General features: G+C 38.8%; 1 protein-coding gene across 1 annotated transcript in view; it reads right to left on the bottom strand.

Moving 5' to 3' along the window:
- LOC311499016 (coxsackievirus and adenovirus receptor-like) overlaps positions 1 to 17,666 on the bottom strand; it is an 82,373-nt gene extending 64,707 nt beyond the window's left edge. Inside the window, exon 1 of the mRNA XM_084559833.1 lies at positions 17,545 to 17,666. Coding sequence (XP_084415959.1) covers positions 17,545 to 17,629 — 85 coding nt within the window. The 5' untranslated portion in view covers positions 17,630 to 17,666. The remainder of the gene's footprint in view (positions 1 to 17,544) is intronic.
- Positions 17,667 to 18,904: the final 1,238 nt, after the last annotated feature.

Raw genomic sequence — 18,904 nt, 5'->3', positions numbered from 1 at the left:
AATGACGGACAACAAAAAAGTCTAGCGCAACCTCCGGTATAGTCTGTATGAAAACAGGCAGCACCTCAGCACCATCAGTAGCATTTAATTGTACTAAAACAGCGTGTTGCTATGTTTCCATGGTTGTCGAGCTGACGTTTCCAGACATCCTGTCCTCCCTCGTCAAAAACCAAACTTACATCTTCAGCTGACGGTCAGTTACAGTGGTGGTGGCAGCTGCTAAGAAACTTGTTCTTCCTGTGTTTTTTACAGTCAACAATCAACAAAGAAAGAATCAAAGAGATTGAACATGAGCTCAGAGCTAACGACTGCTTGATGATCTGGCTGCAGGTCAGGACTTCACTGTTTTACAAATGTCAGTGTGTTTTAAAGTGAAACTGTCAGCGAGTGACTTCTTCATGGGGGAATGTTGACGACTAGTTTCCTCATCCAGATGCCACATTAGTGCCCACACGGAAAGAACCTATATAAACATATAGGTTCTAATATAGGTTTTGAATATATGGGACATACATATAATATATGTTCACTTATATATGTGTACTCCATATATGTACCTATATGTTCACCTATATATTTGTAAAATTATTAAAATCCATAGCTACATGGCCTACACAAACAAGTAAAAACCTGAAATGTAGAACTTTACATAATTTATTTACATTATCAAATAAAACAAGATCATGAACAAAAATAATAAATTAAAAACCAAAAAGTTATTCTTTCTTTTCTCTTCTAAGCTTGGTGAGCTTGGCATTAATGGACGTGCTAATCTGCCCCCGGCTTCTTCAGTGGCCGGCAGCATCCATGTAAACACTTATTTCGATCATGACTTTCGGGTACCAGCCAAGGTACCAGCCTTTCCGCCATTCCACTAAGTCAGCTATACATATATATTATCATATATGTGCATATATAACATGCAGCATATATGCAGAGATAAACTGCATGTAGGTTTCATATATGCGCATATATCCGTGTGGGTGAGAACACACAACAGAGACATATTGAAGGTCAATAAATGTTAACCCTAACCAGTGTTGATTTGAGAACACCCTAAAGCAGTGGTGCCCAGTCCTGATCGACCGGTTTTTTGCCACTGTCACACCTCCAAAACAAACAAAGAGACAAAATCTTTTTTTTTTAACTTTCTATAACAACATGCACTCAGTTCAGCGGCACACATCCACAGCCATACACAACTTCAACAACAACTCAAGTCTGCCGTCTTTCTTAAAGGGATAGTGCTAAAAGGCGCTGCGCTCCAATTTCAACAAAGATGGATAGAGCTTTTAACGCTGTAGGCCCCCTGTGGGGGTGGCCTAGTCCATTAGAACCAGGGCTATATAAGGAATCAGAGGGAGAAAGAATTTTGTTTCTAGGGCACATGGTACTCAAGATATAAGGCAAAACGTAAATTGGCTTATTATAGTGCCACCTTGCTGCAGGCATGTGTATTGACACCTTAGCAAAGAAACATGCTAGGACTTCTACCAAGTTAGCAAGTTTGATGCCTTTGACCCTTGCAATTTGTCATGGGCAGACAGCTAAGCAAGGGGGAATAATAATAATAAGAAGAAAAATCACAACAAAATCAGTAGGGATCCTAAGTTCGCAAGCGATCATAAAGGGGTCCATGCCGTGGCCAAGTCGTCGCCAAGTGGCATAGGTGGGTAGGACACGGCCTGAAAGGAGGCAAAGTGTCTGCAGAGGAATCCTTTGGCTGACAAGTGAATGAGAGTCAGGCGGGTCGGAAGCAACCAAGTTTGGTGGGCTTGATGCAAAACATTTTGTTTTAATTACAACTTTGTATCATTTTATTTTATTCAGTTTTCATTATTTCGGTCAAAACACAGTTCCCCTTAATATACATTAAAGTTTATCAGACAACTTCATTGTGTAAAGTAGTAAAGTTGCCTACACATTTATTTGAGCCATTAGCATGTAACACAGTATATATAGCTGAATGGGTGGCGTGCTTCTCTATGTATTAAATTTAATAACATTTAATTGTCCTTCTGTTAAATGGTTTAGATGTCTCATACTGATGTGTAGCAGCTGATTCTTGATTAAGACTCGTTTGAACAAGATGTTGGTCCCGTACATACTGTCCTTATTTAATACCTTCACAGATCTATTTAGGATGTCTGAATAGCCTACATTTCATTATTATTATTATTCTGTACTTTTAAACTGGTGCTACAAATGTTAGTACCCTGAACACTGTTATCTACTGAGGTTTTAGAGTCCAATCAAGTAAAATGGTAGTCTAAAGGAATCTTGAAACTGTGGCCATGTTTGTGTATATTCTTCATGGGACAGTGGTGACAGAGGTCAAGGGCCCATGTTCCCACAGAAACAGACACCTGCTGGTCTTTGAAAGGGCATGGGGGATCTTGTGAAATATACTGACTGGCCAAAACAAAAGTCACACACTCTAATATTTCACCTTTATCTTTGATTCAAGCACATTCTCTGTATCATTGTTTCAATAATCTTCTCCAGTGTCTCCGGATTTATTTCCATCCAGTGTTGCATTCATTTTTCACCAATATCTTGTATTGATGATGTGAGAGTCTGACCACTGCACAAAGCCTTCTCCAGCACATCCCAAAGATCCTCAATGGGGTTAAGGTCTGGACTCTGTGGTGGCCAATCCATGTGTGAACATGATGTCTCATGCTCCCTGAACCACTCTTTCACAATCTGAGCCCCATGAATCCTGGCATTGTCATCTTGGAGTATGATCCATTGATGGAATAACCTGGTAATTCAGTATATTCAGGTAGTCAGCTGACCTCATAATGTTGCTGAACCTAGACCTGATCAACTGCAGCAACCCCAGATCATAGCACTGCCCCGAAAGGCTTGTACAGTAGACACTACCCTTAGGAAAAAGTAGTATACTTGAAGTTTATTTTATTAAGTTTACTTGAGTATAAGTATAAGTATAGTAAGTATACTACAGACCATGTACTTGTAGTGTACTAGAAAGTATACTAATTTAATACTTCTTCTGGCTAAATTGGAACGTTTTAAGTATACTTTAAGTATACTTTTATAAACTAAAATGTAGACTAGAAGTACATACCTAGTACACTAGCGGTATATAAATGAGTGTTCTTGTGGTATACTTAGAGTATACGTTTATAAACTAAAAAATGAACTAGAAGTATATAACTAGTACAGTAGTAGTATATTGAAGAGTGTATTTGTGGTATACATAAAGTATACTTTTATAAACTAAAATGTGGACTAGAAGTATATACCTAGTACACTAGCAGTATATAAATGAGTGTTCTTGTGGTATACTTAGAGTATACGTTTATAAACTAAAAAATGAACTAGAAGTATATAACTAGTACAGTAGTAGTATATTGAAGAGTGTATTTGTGGTTTACATAAAGTATACTTTTATAAACTAAAATGTGGACTAGAAGTATATACCTAGTACACTAGTAGTATATAGATGAGTGTACTTGTGGTATACTTGAAAGAGTACTTTTGTAAACTTAAAATTACCTTATAAAGTATACCTAAAGTATACTTTTATAAACTTAAAAATGTTCCCATTTAGTCCGTAGAAGTATTAAATTAGTATACTTTCTAGTACACTACAAGTACATGGTCTGTAGTATACTTCCTATACCTATACTTATACTCAAGCATACTTAACAAAATTAACTTCAAGCATACTACTTTTTACTAAGGGTAAGTATGAACTTAGAATTACTAAAACAGAATTTTTTGGCATTTTACTAGTTTACTTGTCGTTATACTACAAGTATACTTGTAAGTTTGCGTAGCATATCACTTGTAGCATACTATTTATATTCTTGAAATATACTTCTTAAAGTATTCTTAAAGTTTACCCATACTGTGTGTACACTAGACTGCAATGTATTTACAAAATCACAAGACAGAATGTTGAGAACAAGTTATATATTTATAGAACATACCATACAGTGTATTTACAAATACCTGCTTAAATATGCGCATTTCAAAAACAAAGAGCTTCTATGAAATCAAGTCCTTCTTTGCTGTTCACATTTACATGTAAAAATGTGTAAACAAAATGTCTCCAACTTAGAACTGAAGTCCTTCCTTGTCAAAAGAAAAAGGTAAAAGAAAAGTGTTATTTATTATTTTTGGTTCCAAAGACGTGCACAACCAAAAATAATAAATACCTTGACAGAAACGAAAACGTTACTTTTATAACTTCTCTTCAGCTACTTGCTTGGCATAGCTTATATTGTTGCATTTCTTCTTCTGATTGGTCTCACATCGTGCATGGTGGTGTCGGGGAACTTGGCCTGGACATGGACTGTGAGGGAAAAAACACAAAACATTACTTCAGTGTTATTTTTATTCACCATCCACAATTAACACACTTGTTAAAGGGGCATGAAGGATGGTTTATCAGGTACATTTCTGAACTTAAATGCGATCAGGAAAAAAAAATTTATAGAGGGAATGCACATACATCACACCTAAATCAGCTAGACCAGGGATGGGCAACTTAAATGATGGAGGGGGCCACAATTTTTCATCGACACTACCAGAGGGCCACATTGGACCGCACACTTAACCATATATGATAAAACTGCCATTTTAAATATGTTTGTGTATGTATGTATGTATTTAGTTTATAAAAGTATACTTTAAGTATACCACAAATACACTCTTCAATATGCTACTACTGTACTAGTTATATACTTCTAGTTCATTTTTTAGTTTATAAAAGTATACTCTAAGTATACCACAAGTACACTCATTTATATACTGCTAGTGTACTAGGTATATACTTCTAGTCTACATTTTAGTTTATAAAAGTATACGTAAAGTATACTTTTATAAGTAAACTTAAAGTGTACTTTTATATACTTAAAACGTTCCAATTTAGCCGGAAGAAGTATTAAATTAGTATACTTTCTAGTACACTACAAGTACATGGTCTGTAGTATACTTACTATACTTATACTTATACTCAAGTATACTTAATAAAATGAACTTCAAGTATACTACTTTATGCTAAGGGTAGCCTAGCTAGCACAAAGCCTCAATCTCCCAGCTGGACAGTCAACCGACTAGAAACCCAGCACAGACAGGATGGAAAGGGAGAGAGACACTAGCAGGCAGCGAGTCTTCAACAGCAGTGCAGTAAGTTTTTCCACTGTCTATTAGGCTAGTGAGTAGCTTCAACAGTGTAGACCAGTCTGATCTCTCGATGATGTATATATATGATAAATGATAAAACTGCCATTTTAAATATGTTTGTGTATGTATGTATGTATGTATGTATGTATGTATGTGTGTGTATACACACACATATATATATACACGCACACATGTGTTTATTGAAGCAAACAAAAATAACCACTTAGTTATTTTTTTTAGTGCAAAGGGCTCATGAAAATAAAACATACAAATTACCATCCTCTTCAAGGATGGCAGAAACCTGCAGAACATCAAACATTAATTGCAAGAACTTATTTGTGATTTTTTACACTAAGAAAGAGTTGAACATTTTCCCTGTATACCCACTCTACCTCACCACTATCAGTAGTGGGCACTGGTAAAAAGTCGCTGTTGTTTGTGTACTTTTGATTTAAGGTCCGCTACAATAGCAGCCCTTGCAGCTTCAGTATACTTCTCGTATTTAACTTTGTGCAACGTGTTGTAGCGGCAACTTAAATTGAAATCTTTCATGGCAGATAACGTCTCTAAGCAGAAGCACATAGGTTTGCTTTTAAATTCTGTGAACAGATAATCTTCTTCCCATTTCACCTGAAACACACACGATTTTCTCCGCTCTTAGCCACGGCTCAACGTCTCTTCTTCACTGGTAGAGAAGACCCGGTGGAAGCACGAGGCGGCGTCTGCATTAGAGGCGCCATCTAGTGGCCAACTGTGTCATTACAACTGATTCAGTGCCGCAGAGGACACATTTTTATAATTATCAAAAATTAATCTAAAGGCCACTTCGAGTGAGGTCGCGGGCCGTGTGCGGTCCCCGGGCCGCCAGTTGTCCATCCCTGATCTAGACTGAATATGACAGAGTGGTAACTGATGGAAAACAATGGGCAGCATGCCGGCGGTGACGTCACGTGCAAACAACTGGGCTATGACAAAGTGACAGATTAAATCAATGCTATCAAGGTAACTGGGAAGAAATAAAATGCAACAACTTACCACCAAACATTAAAACCTTTGCTGGGAAAAAGGCTGGACCGTCTGACTTTTCTCTGCCTTTAATGTTCCACTTCACCTCCATGTCGTTTTCTCCTTCTTTCCTTGTTGAGAACGGGACCGTTGGTTTTTCTTTGGAGAACAAGATCGTTACCTGCAGCGGTGGACGCCAGTTTGAAACTAGCTTCCATTGGCTGCCAGGTAGGGAGGCGGGAACATGGACCGGAAGTGCAACGCGCGACCGTACAGTTTATGTGCGCGACACTGTGACAGCGAGAGCTGGAGAAGCTTCTGAATTAGCTCATTAGAGCTAACATGGAGAAACGTCGTAGACCTTATAAAAGACATTTGGAGGATTACACAGCAGAGATTCCAAGGACTACCAAGTACAGATGGAAAGTAAAAGTAAGTAACAGATAATGAATTAAGACTGTTATGATTTCATGATGTCTAAGATCAGAACACAGCAGCTAGCTTGCTGTTTACAGTGCAGCAGAGGTTTATGTTCAACACAGTTGGTAGAATATTCCATTCCATTACTTTCCACAGGCTGCTGGTGATGTGAGGTTAGCTCCAAGTTACCATGTGTCTAGCTTTATATTAAATTACCGTTTCCAGTTGCATATGTTGAACTGGTTTGATATGTAAATCATCATCAGTTGAAAAGGTCAGACTAAAATGTAATGTTTTATTTTAGTTTATTTGGGGACTACTGTATATAAATTACTAGTTGCATTAATTTGTAATACATTTAGTTGAGCAACTTTGATTGAATTCATCAATTTGTAGCCTAGTTTTGAAAATATATATATATTGTACAAATATTTATAATTTAAGGCAAAATGTTGAATCTGGTTTTATTTTCAAAGGTAATTGCTACCCATGCACTATGTACAGTCTCATTTGGAGGCATCTTCCCAAAAAATGTTGGGATTATTTTATGTTAAAAATGAACTCAGTATACCCATGGGGAATTAAATGACTTGAGTAATAATTGACATTCATATTTGAACACCCCACCTTTCCAGGGCAGGACAGAACTACAGGACAACACACAAGATGACATGAGTCGACCTATTGTTTCCCACAGAGAAGTTAGAGATGGTTCAACAGTAGGAGCTCCTCCACACCCAGGCTTTTGGATACTGCCTTTCAACAGGTAAATACGCAATGACACAGTTTGTCCAAGTTATTACACACATCCAATCTTGAAATATGTCAGGACATCTTCTGTTGCCAGGATACATTCCCCCATGTATCTGGGTAACTTTCTTATCCTGCTTGATTGAATTTTAAGAATCTTCCCTAAACTGTGCTGTCAGCTCCCCAAGTAGCTATAATCATTACCACATGTCATATGCCACGTCACTGATTTATATAATATTCATCAGAGGGCTTCCAGTGACACCCTCAAAAAGTGTCAACAGTGCACACATGTGGTTTACTGTACATGTAGTTAGAGGTTTGCTGTAATGGTTGAGTGCATTTATACCATCTAACAGACAGTTTATCTTAATTGTGGTACATTTTGACCTATCCTCTAGTCTAAGTGTGGACGAATGACAACATTGTCAGTACAAAGCAAAAGCTACAGTAAATCACCTGCACAATTTCAGGTAATCGTTTTATTAACTACATTTTTCATTCTCTTTCCTTGGTTCACATGTAGAATGATAATAAAGATAACCAAATCAACACAGAAGAACACTGGAGTAACACTTCCAACAGTGAAGAAGATGATGATGAAGTCAACCCTGAGAACCCTACCACAAGCAAACTGGACGTGGACATTTCAGACTAAAGAAGAGATACAACAGTACTGTATGCTTCAAAGATGATATGTTTAGTTTAATTAATGACTTGGTTATTTTTAAACACGTGTTAACATCAAATTTCTGCTTTTTGTTCATGTGCCAAACTATGTTGTGTTTTAGTTGAGGTACTTACTGAATCAGACAGGCCTGTATGTAAAGATTCACAGTACAAAGTACTTTATATATGAGAATAAAACAAAACAAAATTGTTAATGCTGTGTGGCCTGACATGATTAAAACTAAATGTGTTCTTGTTGAAACAGATGATGATGTGTACTTAACACCATTGTCAAACTCTTATTAAAGGGACTAGAACTTGATCAATAAACACAAGTCAATGTTTCTGTTGTTGTGTATGTTTTTAAGGTACATAAAGATAATGCTAGTGAACACACATACTATTTACTGTAAACTTTTAAAGTCCAGCACTATATGATCTTGAACATGTAAGTTTCTAACAGGGGTAATACCTCAAATTGTGTAGTGGAAAAAAATGTTATTCTGCTAAATTAAATATATGATCAAGTCAATGACTTGATCTTATTCTGTACTTGGACTAAGATATACTAAGATATACTAAGTATTAGTACTTTGCGGCAGAAAGTAGTAAAAAGTATACCAAAGTACAAGTATAAGCTTTAGTCTTAAAGTATAAGTGTAAGTCTTAGTATATATATACTTAAACTTAGACTTTTCTTTATACTTTTCAGTATAAGCCAAGTATACTTCACTATACTATTCTTAAGTATATGAAATATAGTATATAAAAAGTAAACTTCAAGTATACTATCTCAATTTTAGTATAAAATAAGTATACTTGTAGTACACTTGAATAAACTTCATTTTGCTAAGGGACGAATCCCTCAAAAGATCTGGGTTTTACACAACTAGTCACCACAAATTCCATCAACGACAACAACAACTCATATTGGCCACTCGTGTTGTCACTTCCTGTTCAATCCCGGGGTTAGTACATTCCCTTTCCAGGTGATGGTTGATATTTGTAATTTTGTTTCAGGACTTGTAAATATGTTATGGCAAAGTAATTTTGTTTTATGATATGTAAAAATGTTTTCTAAAATGTAAATTTGTAGCTTTGTAAAAGTGTTTCACATTTTGTAATGTTTGTTTGCACTGCCTGGCCACCGTAGAAGACAAGATGGCTGCTGTTACATCAGCGTCTCTCTGCATGACTTTACTGAGCGTCGTCCTGTCTGTCTCTGTCTCTGCCGGTGAGTTGAACATCTGATTGGTCGAGGTACTGTTGCTTGAGAAGAAGATACCAGGAGACAACAAAGCTACAAGTTTTACTTATCTTATTGCACTATTACAAGAGGAATGTTCTGCTTTCTATTGTTTTATACGACGTGGCTCAGAGGAGGGAAAAAATGTGCAAAAACAGTGCGCAGGGGATAAGCATCTGGATATCTGGTTGACTGACACATTGCAGTTAACAAATAAGAACTACCCAACTTAGACCGGGGTAGAGGGCCCACACAGTCAGTAATGAGATGCTCAAAAGGCCGACTCACGACAGGAATGGGATACAAAGGAGCAGGCTTTATGGTCTGATTAGGCTTTATTGTCACTTGACACGTATGACATGTCTCAATGTGTCCGGAAATATCACGTTTTAAGTGTGGCCAGGAAAAATGCTGAAGCACAGGTTACAAAGCCATCAGACATAAACGGAGCATAACCCACGTCGATCTCACAAGTAGTTATTGGTTTGACTTGCATCTGAAATGGGGCCACCAATTTTGCTGTGTCAACTATGGGGTTAGGAACAGAAACAACCAGACCAGCTGACTTCACCCGAGATGTTTTCCCTTTTCCTTGTAACAGAGGACATTCTTTTTCCAGTGATCTTCTTGTTGGTAATAATTACATACATTGAAATCACCTTTACCCTTAGCATGCTGTTTCAACTTTGGAGACAAGGAATTTACTTTCTGGAATTTGTCACTCTGGTACCGCTCACCAAAGATGAGCTTGTGTGTCAACACATATTCATCAGCCAATACTGCAGCCTTGCTGGGACACATGATTTTGTGTTCATTAATGCATGTTGCGATGTAATCTGGCACAGACTGTTTGAACTGTTCTAAAACAGCCAGGTCGCATAATTTGTCAAATGTTTTCACACCAGACAAAGAGCACCAGCGATTAAAATGTGAAACCAAATCACGTGCAAATTCCACATGTGTTTGTTTACTGGTCTTTGCCAGCCCCTGAAACGTTGGTGATATGCTTCAGGAACCAACTCGTATGCTTTCAGAACCACTGCTTCCACCAACTTGTAATCTTTACAGTCCTCAGAGGATAGAGCAGTATAAGCCTCTAGGGCTTTACCTGTAAAGACACATTGCAGCATTAGCGTTCGCTCCTCATCAGGCCAGTTTCAAGCTCAAAAATACAAAAGAAAGTTTCCACATCTTTTTCATTAAACTGTGGCAAGAATCTCATGTTATATGCTACATCAAAATGCGGACCAGTGCCCTCCCCCATTAAAGGAGATGCAGACATTCTACCATCCTTAATTATTGCCAATTTTTGCAATTACAAATCCAATTTCATTTGTTCCATTTTGTATTTCATTCTTTCCAATTCATTTTCATGTTCTAAATTCAACAGCAGCAGTTCTTTCTGCTGTTCAAATGTTAAGCCAGCCATAGAAGTTCTTACTTTCCCCTTACCTCCCCCATCTGGCAGAAAACCACCTTCTTGCAGGTTAGCCTTTACAATGCTTTTCAAGTTGTCCTTTGTGCGCTTGAGATCAACTTAATGCTGAGCAATTTTGACCAACTGCTCCTTGGTGCATTGATCCAGCAACTCCAATGTCAGCCATCTGGACCAACTAAAGTTGACAATCCACAAAAACAAATCAAATTGAGGTACACTGTACAACTCACTGGACTATATGACAAGAAGCCAAAAAAAATTTGAAAAAAACTGGAGTCTCCCCACCCTTTCAACAGATTCCCTATGGGAAACTGCTGCTACACCTACCAGAGGAGAACACCAGGAATACCAAGGCCACACCAAACAATTTAGCCCTGTGTGCCTTCCTCAAAAGCAAAGATCCAAAATGGTCTAGATGAATTAAAGCTCTCCAAATTAAGAAAACATACTCATCACGTGTGATGCTCCAACAAAAAAAACAAGATAAAAAAACTGCCATTTCCACAATCTGATGAATGGACGAGCCGACAAGCCCCCATTTTGTCACGACCTGGCTCAGAGGAGGGACGAAATGTGGAGACCACACACGTTTCTTTTAAAGTAAAACTCAAATTTATTAACCAAACTTAAACAATACCACGCAAAGAGTGAGAACATGCAAAACATTATGTTCCTTCAAACCACAATCCAGAAAGGAGAGAGAGATTGAGATTGCCTGCCCCAGTATATATAGGTGGACGTCACAGGTGTCAGCAATAAGGGAAAACAAGCCCCTCCCCCAGATCCTAGTAGCCACCCTAAACAGTAAGCAGGCCTTAAGGCCCACAGGGTGTCACAATTTATACAGTTTGAAGTTAAGCAGGACAGGTTTCTGTTTAAGAAAGATATTTATTTTATTTTGTTAAGTTTGTTATTTTGTTTTTAAAAAATAAATTGTTGAATAATAATTTGTATTCCATGTGTTCATATCACTCAGAAATATGAATCTGATTCAATTCAGGTTTGAGTGAAATAGTTAAAAAATCGTTTCATACAAAATAAAAGGGCTGAAGAAATTCACCACACCAGGAAGGGTGAAGACGATCAGGTCTGCCAGCCCTGTTAATGAGGTGTCCCTTATTTATTATTCAGGAGTTGGTAACCTCAGGTGGACAATACCGCTCATGTTTTGAATTGAATCAAAGAACTAAAAGGTTTGGGCTCTTGTATATTTTATGGACAAAAAATGCAGCTTCAATGTTCAGAGTATCAATAACTAGTGGTAACCATGGTGACACCTGTAAAGTCAATGGTACCGAAATGCATTTCCTTGTTGATGTGACTCAGCAGCAGGTAGATCTCAGAGAGTTGTCCTTGGTTCAGGCTCCTACGTACCGTCTACTCAGACTTCTTCTCTTTGTTCTGAGCTGCAGTGATTTCAGTGAAAGTAACTGTTGATCCACATTTATTTACTTCAACTCCAGCATGAGACAACATCACCTAGCTCAGTAGCCTGTGTTAGACCAGTGTCCTCTCTTTGGTAGCTCCTCCACTGACTGACTGCTGCATGTTGACCTTTAACCTCTCTGCTCTGTCTTGTTTCCTTCAGGACAGACAAACATCACAACTGAACCTGGACAGAATGTCTCTCTACCATGTAAAGCTCTGAACTATGATCCTGTCACAGTTGTACAGTGGAAAAGAATTGATCCAAAGCCGGAACAAGATCTCCTTTTATATCGTGATGATCAGTTAGATCCAGACTACCAGCATCAATCTTATAAGAACCGAGTGGATCTACGGGACAGACAGATGAAGGATGGAGACGTGTCTCTGACTCTGAAGAATGTGAAGACTAATGACAGTGGAACATACGAGTGTCGTGTTGTTCAGAATAAAATAAACCAGAACAGGAGCATCATTTATCTGGATGTTGTTCCAGGTGAGTGAGTAGAGTTGAGTTTGTGTCTTTGTCTCTGATCAGAGTTGAAGCTGCTTCCTGGTTGTTGATGTGAGAGAGAAAGATCTCAGATCAGATGTTTGACTTTTAGAAAGATGTTGTTGATGAGACTTTCTAGAAAACAGCTGGTCTGAGTGATGTGATCAGAGTGCAGTAGATAACGTCTGACAGCAGTTTGTTCTTCACTCATCAGCTACCTCACACCTCACACCTGATTCTGTTGCTTCTGTCTGCAGGTCACACAGATGGACACCAGGAGGACGGAGGAGACAAGCAGGGAGGAGACAAGGATGGATCTGTTGGTCTGACAGTTGGTCTGATAGTTGGTGGTGTTCTTGTTGTTGGTTCTGTTGCTGGTTTTCTGATCTACAGAAGATATAGACATCGATACCATCCTCCTCCTGAACAATCAGCTGATCCTCAGCAGCTTTAAATGTCTCAGATCAGTTTCCAGCTGAACTCTGAGTGTCTGCTGTTTCTTGAGGACAGACAGGAGTTAACAATGCTGGACATCCAGCAGACATGAGCAACCCACTGTAGCAGCTGACCTCCAACACTCAGCAAACAGCAGGACTGTATCCACAGAGGAAGGACTCAGTGGAAGCTCAAGTCATACAAACAATCAATCTCCACTAAGAAATCTTTCATTCCTTTTTAATAGTAATCCAGAATCTTCAAATCCTCAACAGGACTGTCCCCACAGTAGACTCATTCAGGTTCCTGGGGTCCACAATTTCACGGGACCTGAATCAATTCCCCCGGGCTGTTTGGTGAATATATCTGCTCTTATCCTATATTGTATGTGTATAGATTGAGATTTATTATTTTTTCACTTATTTAAGTTCCGTGTGTTTCTGTACAAGAGAGTAAAGTTACCAGAGTCAAATACTCTGTATGTGGACACACATGGACATTACAGCTGATTCTGATTTCAGAATGTTCTCAGTGGCACACAAGAAGATCTACCAGTGACCCAAAGTGTCCTTAGAAGTCTGGGAGGTTTTATTCATTTCTATTTCTATTCTATTTTTTTTATTATCATTTGTTAAACGCTAAAAACCTAAAACTTATTCTAATAGTGTTACATATGTGATGTTATTTCCCATGAAAGGAGCAGTCTGTCCTGACCATCATCATCATCATCATCATCACCATCATCATCATCATCATCATCATCATCACCATCATCATCATCACAGTGTCAACGTATTTGTTTCAACATTAGCCTCGTTCTAATGTGCCTGTTACTAAATGAACATTTCCTCATCAAACTGATCCTCAGGTAGAGATCAGCTGTTACTGAGTATTTACACAACAAAGACACAATGGATGATGATTACTGGTGATTAATTAGTGTGAAGGATCCATTGTCTGTCATGTTGAAATGTGCAGCATCTATGGATTTATGTGTTTTTGTGGATGCTACATCAGTAACGTCCTGCTTACATTTCTTTTTTATTCATATATGTATTCATTGTTGCCACTAGGGGGCAGAGTATTGTTTTACTACCTGTTAAACAGAGTAATAAAACACATTTTCTTTACACCAATTACACAGTTGTATTTCAGTAGTGTAACATATGCTGCATGTGTGAATGAACTGATCTACTTCTTCTTCTTCAGGTTCTTTATATTGATCTCTGTTGCTTGTGTTCTTTTAATGTCTTGTTTTAATTAAAGTTGTTTTTGTCTCAGGAACTGCTTTCTATCTACATGTTGCTCTAATGTTGTTTAATCCTCAATAATAACAATAAAAGTCTTTCAGCTGAAACTGTGGATTCATGTTTTAGTTTCTTTCAGTTTCAGTTGGATGGAGAAAAGACAAGAGGAGGATCAGTGACTTAGTTTGATGAGAAGAAGTTGAGGAAGATGATTTTCATGTCAGAATAAAAACCCAGTGAAGACATTAACTAGCTGTCTGACTTGTGTTCCTCCTGCTGTGTTCATGTGTGGATCTGATCTCCAGTCAGGACCAGCCTGGTAAACAGCCTGGTCCTGACTGGAGATCAGGGACTGGGACTTTCTCTGAGAGGAAACATCTTGGAGCTTCACTTCCTCCTTCTGATCAATAAATCTGAATCAGCTTGTTGTTGCTTCATCTGGAGGAAAATCTGACTGAAAGACTTTCCAGATGTGTTGCTCCTGTTGGTGGTCAAACAGAACGCTACACGCAGGACGGCAGCAGAAGAGACGAAGACAGACGACGAGAGGACAGAGAATATAGAGACAACTAGAGGACAGAGAAGACAGAGACAACTAGAGGACAGAGAAGACAGAAGAGAAGGTTGAATGTCAAGCAGCTGTGATTAACTGCAGCTCTTCTTCTACACGTGTGTGTAAATGCTAAGAATCCATGTGAAGATGAATCCTAAACAACAAAGAGCACGTCCTCTGTCTCAGATCAACAGAACACAAGGAACAGAAACAAGCTCCAAGCATACTAGGAACTAGTGGTGGTCCCAGGGCTCTCAAGTGTCACGCATTGAGCGTGACAGTCACTCATTTCGGTCTTTTGTCACGCACTCCCGCCACACATTGAATTTCTCATGCAGAAAAAATATTTATAATATATTTAACATGCCGCAGTGCCCAAAATTTCTCTGGTCGCACCTCTCTCACTATGGAACCGACAGAAATCAAGCGTGTCTCCCTAGGGTTCTTAGTCGAGCCTGCCACTGATCAGCCAATCAAAAAAAAAAACAACTACACAATAGGCAATCAGAAAATAGCATTATTGTATCTGGGTAAGATTTAATGCAACAACCAATGAAAAAAAAAGCATATCCTCTAACTCTCTGCATCATTGCCCACATGATCATTAAAGTCTCCCAGAAGAAATATGGATTCCCCAGATGGACTCCCTTCCAGGACTCCACACAGAGTCCAAATATACCAGATACTCTGAATTGTTGTTTCAAGCACAAGGTCACACAATATTCAGTCTTCTCCAATCGACTCGCAGTCACATAGAGGTCATCCAATTATTCCTCAGTGTTATGGGCCTTTACACCCCCACTGGCCATGTGGTAGAAGTACAAGTGTGTTTGGGTTGATTAAGGCAATCAACTCCTTCCACCAGTGGGAAGGTGTGGGACAAATAAATGTTTTCTTATTCTTATTCTTATTAAATGGCATTGCTGGAAAGTCATTTGGAAGTCACAACTTATGGTGCTCACTGTGCACTTATTTAGCTGCTCACATGGAGGCAGTCATTTGGGAATTCTTAATTATCCCAACACCTGCACAGCACCCCTCATAATGGGCAACTCCAGAAAAGGAAGGAGTCAAGCCCCTCTCCAGGTGTTTGGCTCTAGATACTGGGTGGTTGTGACTCGATAGGTAGAGCAGGTTAGAGGTTCCATCACCAGAACATCCCACATGCTGAAGTGTCCTTGAGCAACACAATGAACTCATAGTTGCTCTCAGTGCATGGCACTGGTGTGTAAATGTGTGTGTGCTTGTCTTAAATAAGACAATTATTAATGTAGAACTTTTTAACTCTATATGTAAAACCACAGCAGCAACTTCCTCCTGCTGACTGCACTGAACTGTAGAACGTCACTTATGGACAAATAGAAATCAGACCAAAAAGGACCAGAGGTACAGCTGCTCTTTACTTTCAACTGTGGATAGAGAATCCAGTCTCTAAGCTAAGCTAAGCTAAGCTAAGCTAAGCTAAGCTAAGATAAGCTAAGCTAAGCTAAGCTAAGCACTTCCTGACTTAGCTCAGATCAGTATTCCTGGCTACAATTAGACCATGAAGACAAAAGAACTCTCCCAGTTACTTAGAGAAAGGTTTGTTGAACAGTCACACTGTTACACCAAAGGTTCAAGTCACTGAACATGTCCTGGAGTTCGGTTAAATTCACCATTAAGAAATAGAAGGAACATGGCACATGTGTAGACCGTGCTGACAATCTGAGTGGTCTTCTACGGCTACTTGTAAATGTAGAGGGTAAAATGAATGCAGCAAATTTTAGGGAATCCTTGAGGACAATCTGATTTAATCTGCAAGAGAACTAGGATTTGGGACAATGAACCAAAGCAAACAGCAAATGTACCGTAATTTCCAGACTATAAGGCGCACCTGAATATAAGCCGCACCAGCTAAATTTCGGTGAAAATATAGATTGTTCCATATATCATGTGCATATGGCTGAGCCCTTTTAAATCATTTTAAATCGTAATCTTGGATTTACACTGTAAGTCCTCTTAATCGTTTTAATATATGTATATATATAATACACTTTTCTTTTTCTTTTTTTTTTCTTTTTTTCTTTTTTCTTTTTCTTTGTTCTTGCTTTTAACTGTGTGTTCTAATTTGTTCTGTTTTTATGTAAAGCACATTGAGTTGCCTCTTGGTATGAAATGCGCTATATAAATAAAAATGCCTTGCCTTGCCATATATAAGCCACACCGACTATAAGCCGCTGGTGTTTTAATGTTTAATTACTGTAAGGGTTTCTTCTACCACGGAGGGGATTGTCGGGACAGAAATGACTGTTTGGAAACGCAAAGTGTCCCATTTATTTACATTTGAGAAACACAATAAATCTTTCAATCAATCAATCGATCAATCAATCGATCAAACTTTCACATCTTTGACATTACATTAGCTGGTGCGGCTTATATTCACGCTTGACCAGGCAATAACGTTAAATGGCTAAATTTAATTTGTTTGTAAAAGTGCTTGCCTGTAACACGGCAGCAAAAGTGCAGTAACCCGGCTGCTCAACAAAATAACCAGCATCTTTTTCTAAACCAGCCAACACAGCAGTAAAGGTGCAGTAACACGGCCGTTTACTGTATCAAAATAACCAGCCTACTATACCAGAAAAGTCAGCCGGATAGATCGCCTTTAACTTAAAAGCAGCTCTCGTACTGCATTTGGGCTCACTTGGTTTGTTTTGCTTTCGTTACCTGGCGCGAACTGTCTGTCTCGTTCTTGCCCTTCCATGATGGTGCGCCCGTGGTGACCGTTAGCTGTAAGAATCCATATATCCATTGTATAAGCCGCAGGGTCCAAAGCAAGTGACAAAAGTAGCGGCTTATAGTCCGGAATTTACGGTAGACAGACAAGGTGAATGTGAAACAGCTGTTGGTAAATGTGTTCAGTTTGGCGTCCAGCTGACTCTGCAGAGTTGACGGTGTAGAAGGAAGTCTATGGTGCTGGTTCCTGTTTTTAAGTCTAACTGATGTGTAGTTAGTGTTTAACTCTGAGCTCTGGTCCACACTCAGTAGTTGTTAGTAGGATCCATTCATCACTGGTTTGTTGTGAGGATGGAATTAGACTTTCTGAAACCATGAGAGAATAAAGAGACAGACTGATGAGAACAGAGATCCTCTGCTGGGAGTTTTCAGCCTCCCAAACTGTCTCTTAATCCAATATTTAATGTAGAACTTTCGAAGTCTGCATGTAAAACCACAGCAGCAACTTCCTCCTGCTGACTGCACTGACCTGTGGTCTGATCAGATGGAGCTGATGTCACTATGGATATGAAGGAAGGGAACGCAAGGAAGTCTACGGTTCTGGTTCCTGTTTTTAAGTCTCACACCACGGCTTTCTGAGACAGTTTCTGTCAGGGTGCTGGTAACTCTGACCAGTTGTCAGACCTCATGTGGAAACTGCTGACTCTCCATTTATTCATGTGGTCATGGGAGAGTCCATCCCCACCACATGTGTTTGTGGACACACCTGAACTGGGACTGCATCTGAGGCAGATTTTGTAGAATGATGCACATCACAGATCTTGACTGATAATACAAAACCTGAAAATCTACAACAGTGTTTGATTTACTTTGAATTGTGTGTGTCTGTGTTCAGAGGTTCCACCAGAGCCAGAGGTCGTCTACTCTTCACTGAAGTAGTCCACCAGTCCACCCACTGATGTCCAGCTGCTGGACTCTGACTTGTCCTCTCAGCCCCTTCAAAAATATGCATCTCTGTCATTGGATTGGATAAGAAAAAAAGAAAAGAAAAGAAAAAAGCAAGGCCATAAGGGGCGTTGGCCTGTCTGATCTCAGGCAGTTAGCATTAGCCTACCAAATCTAGCAAGCTGCCACAGCCCTGTGGCTACCATAGACTGAGATACTAAAGCAGCCTCCATCACGGTTACTAAGATAACTATGAAGTTAACCCCTTAATGTCTGAATTGATTTTTCAATTATATAAAGAAATTAATTATTTGTTTTTTTTTGCTGTAGTTTTTACTTTTACACTGTAGTTTTTACTTTTATTTTTGTTAAAAAATGTCTTTTAAACAAACTGATTGTCTGTTTA

Source organism: Chelon labrosus (assembly GCF_963514085.1).
Source record: "Chelon labrosus genome assembly, chromosome: 1".
NCBI classification, from domain to species: Eukaryota; Metazoa; Chordata; class Actinopteri; order Mugiliformes; family Mugilidae; genus Chelon; species Chelon labrosus.
Note: the sequence above shows the minus strand (reverse complement) of the source record. Positions and strands in the feature narration are given on the sequence as shown.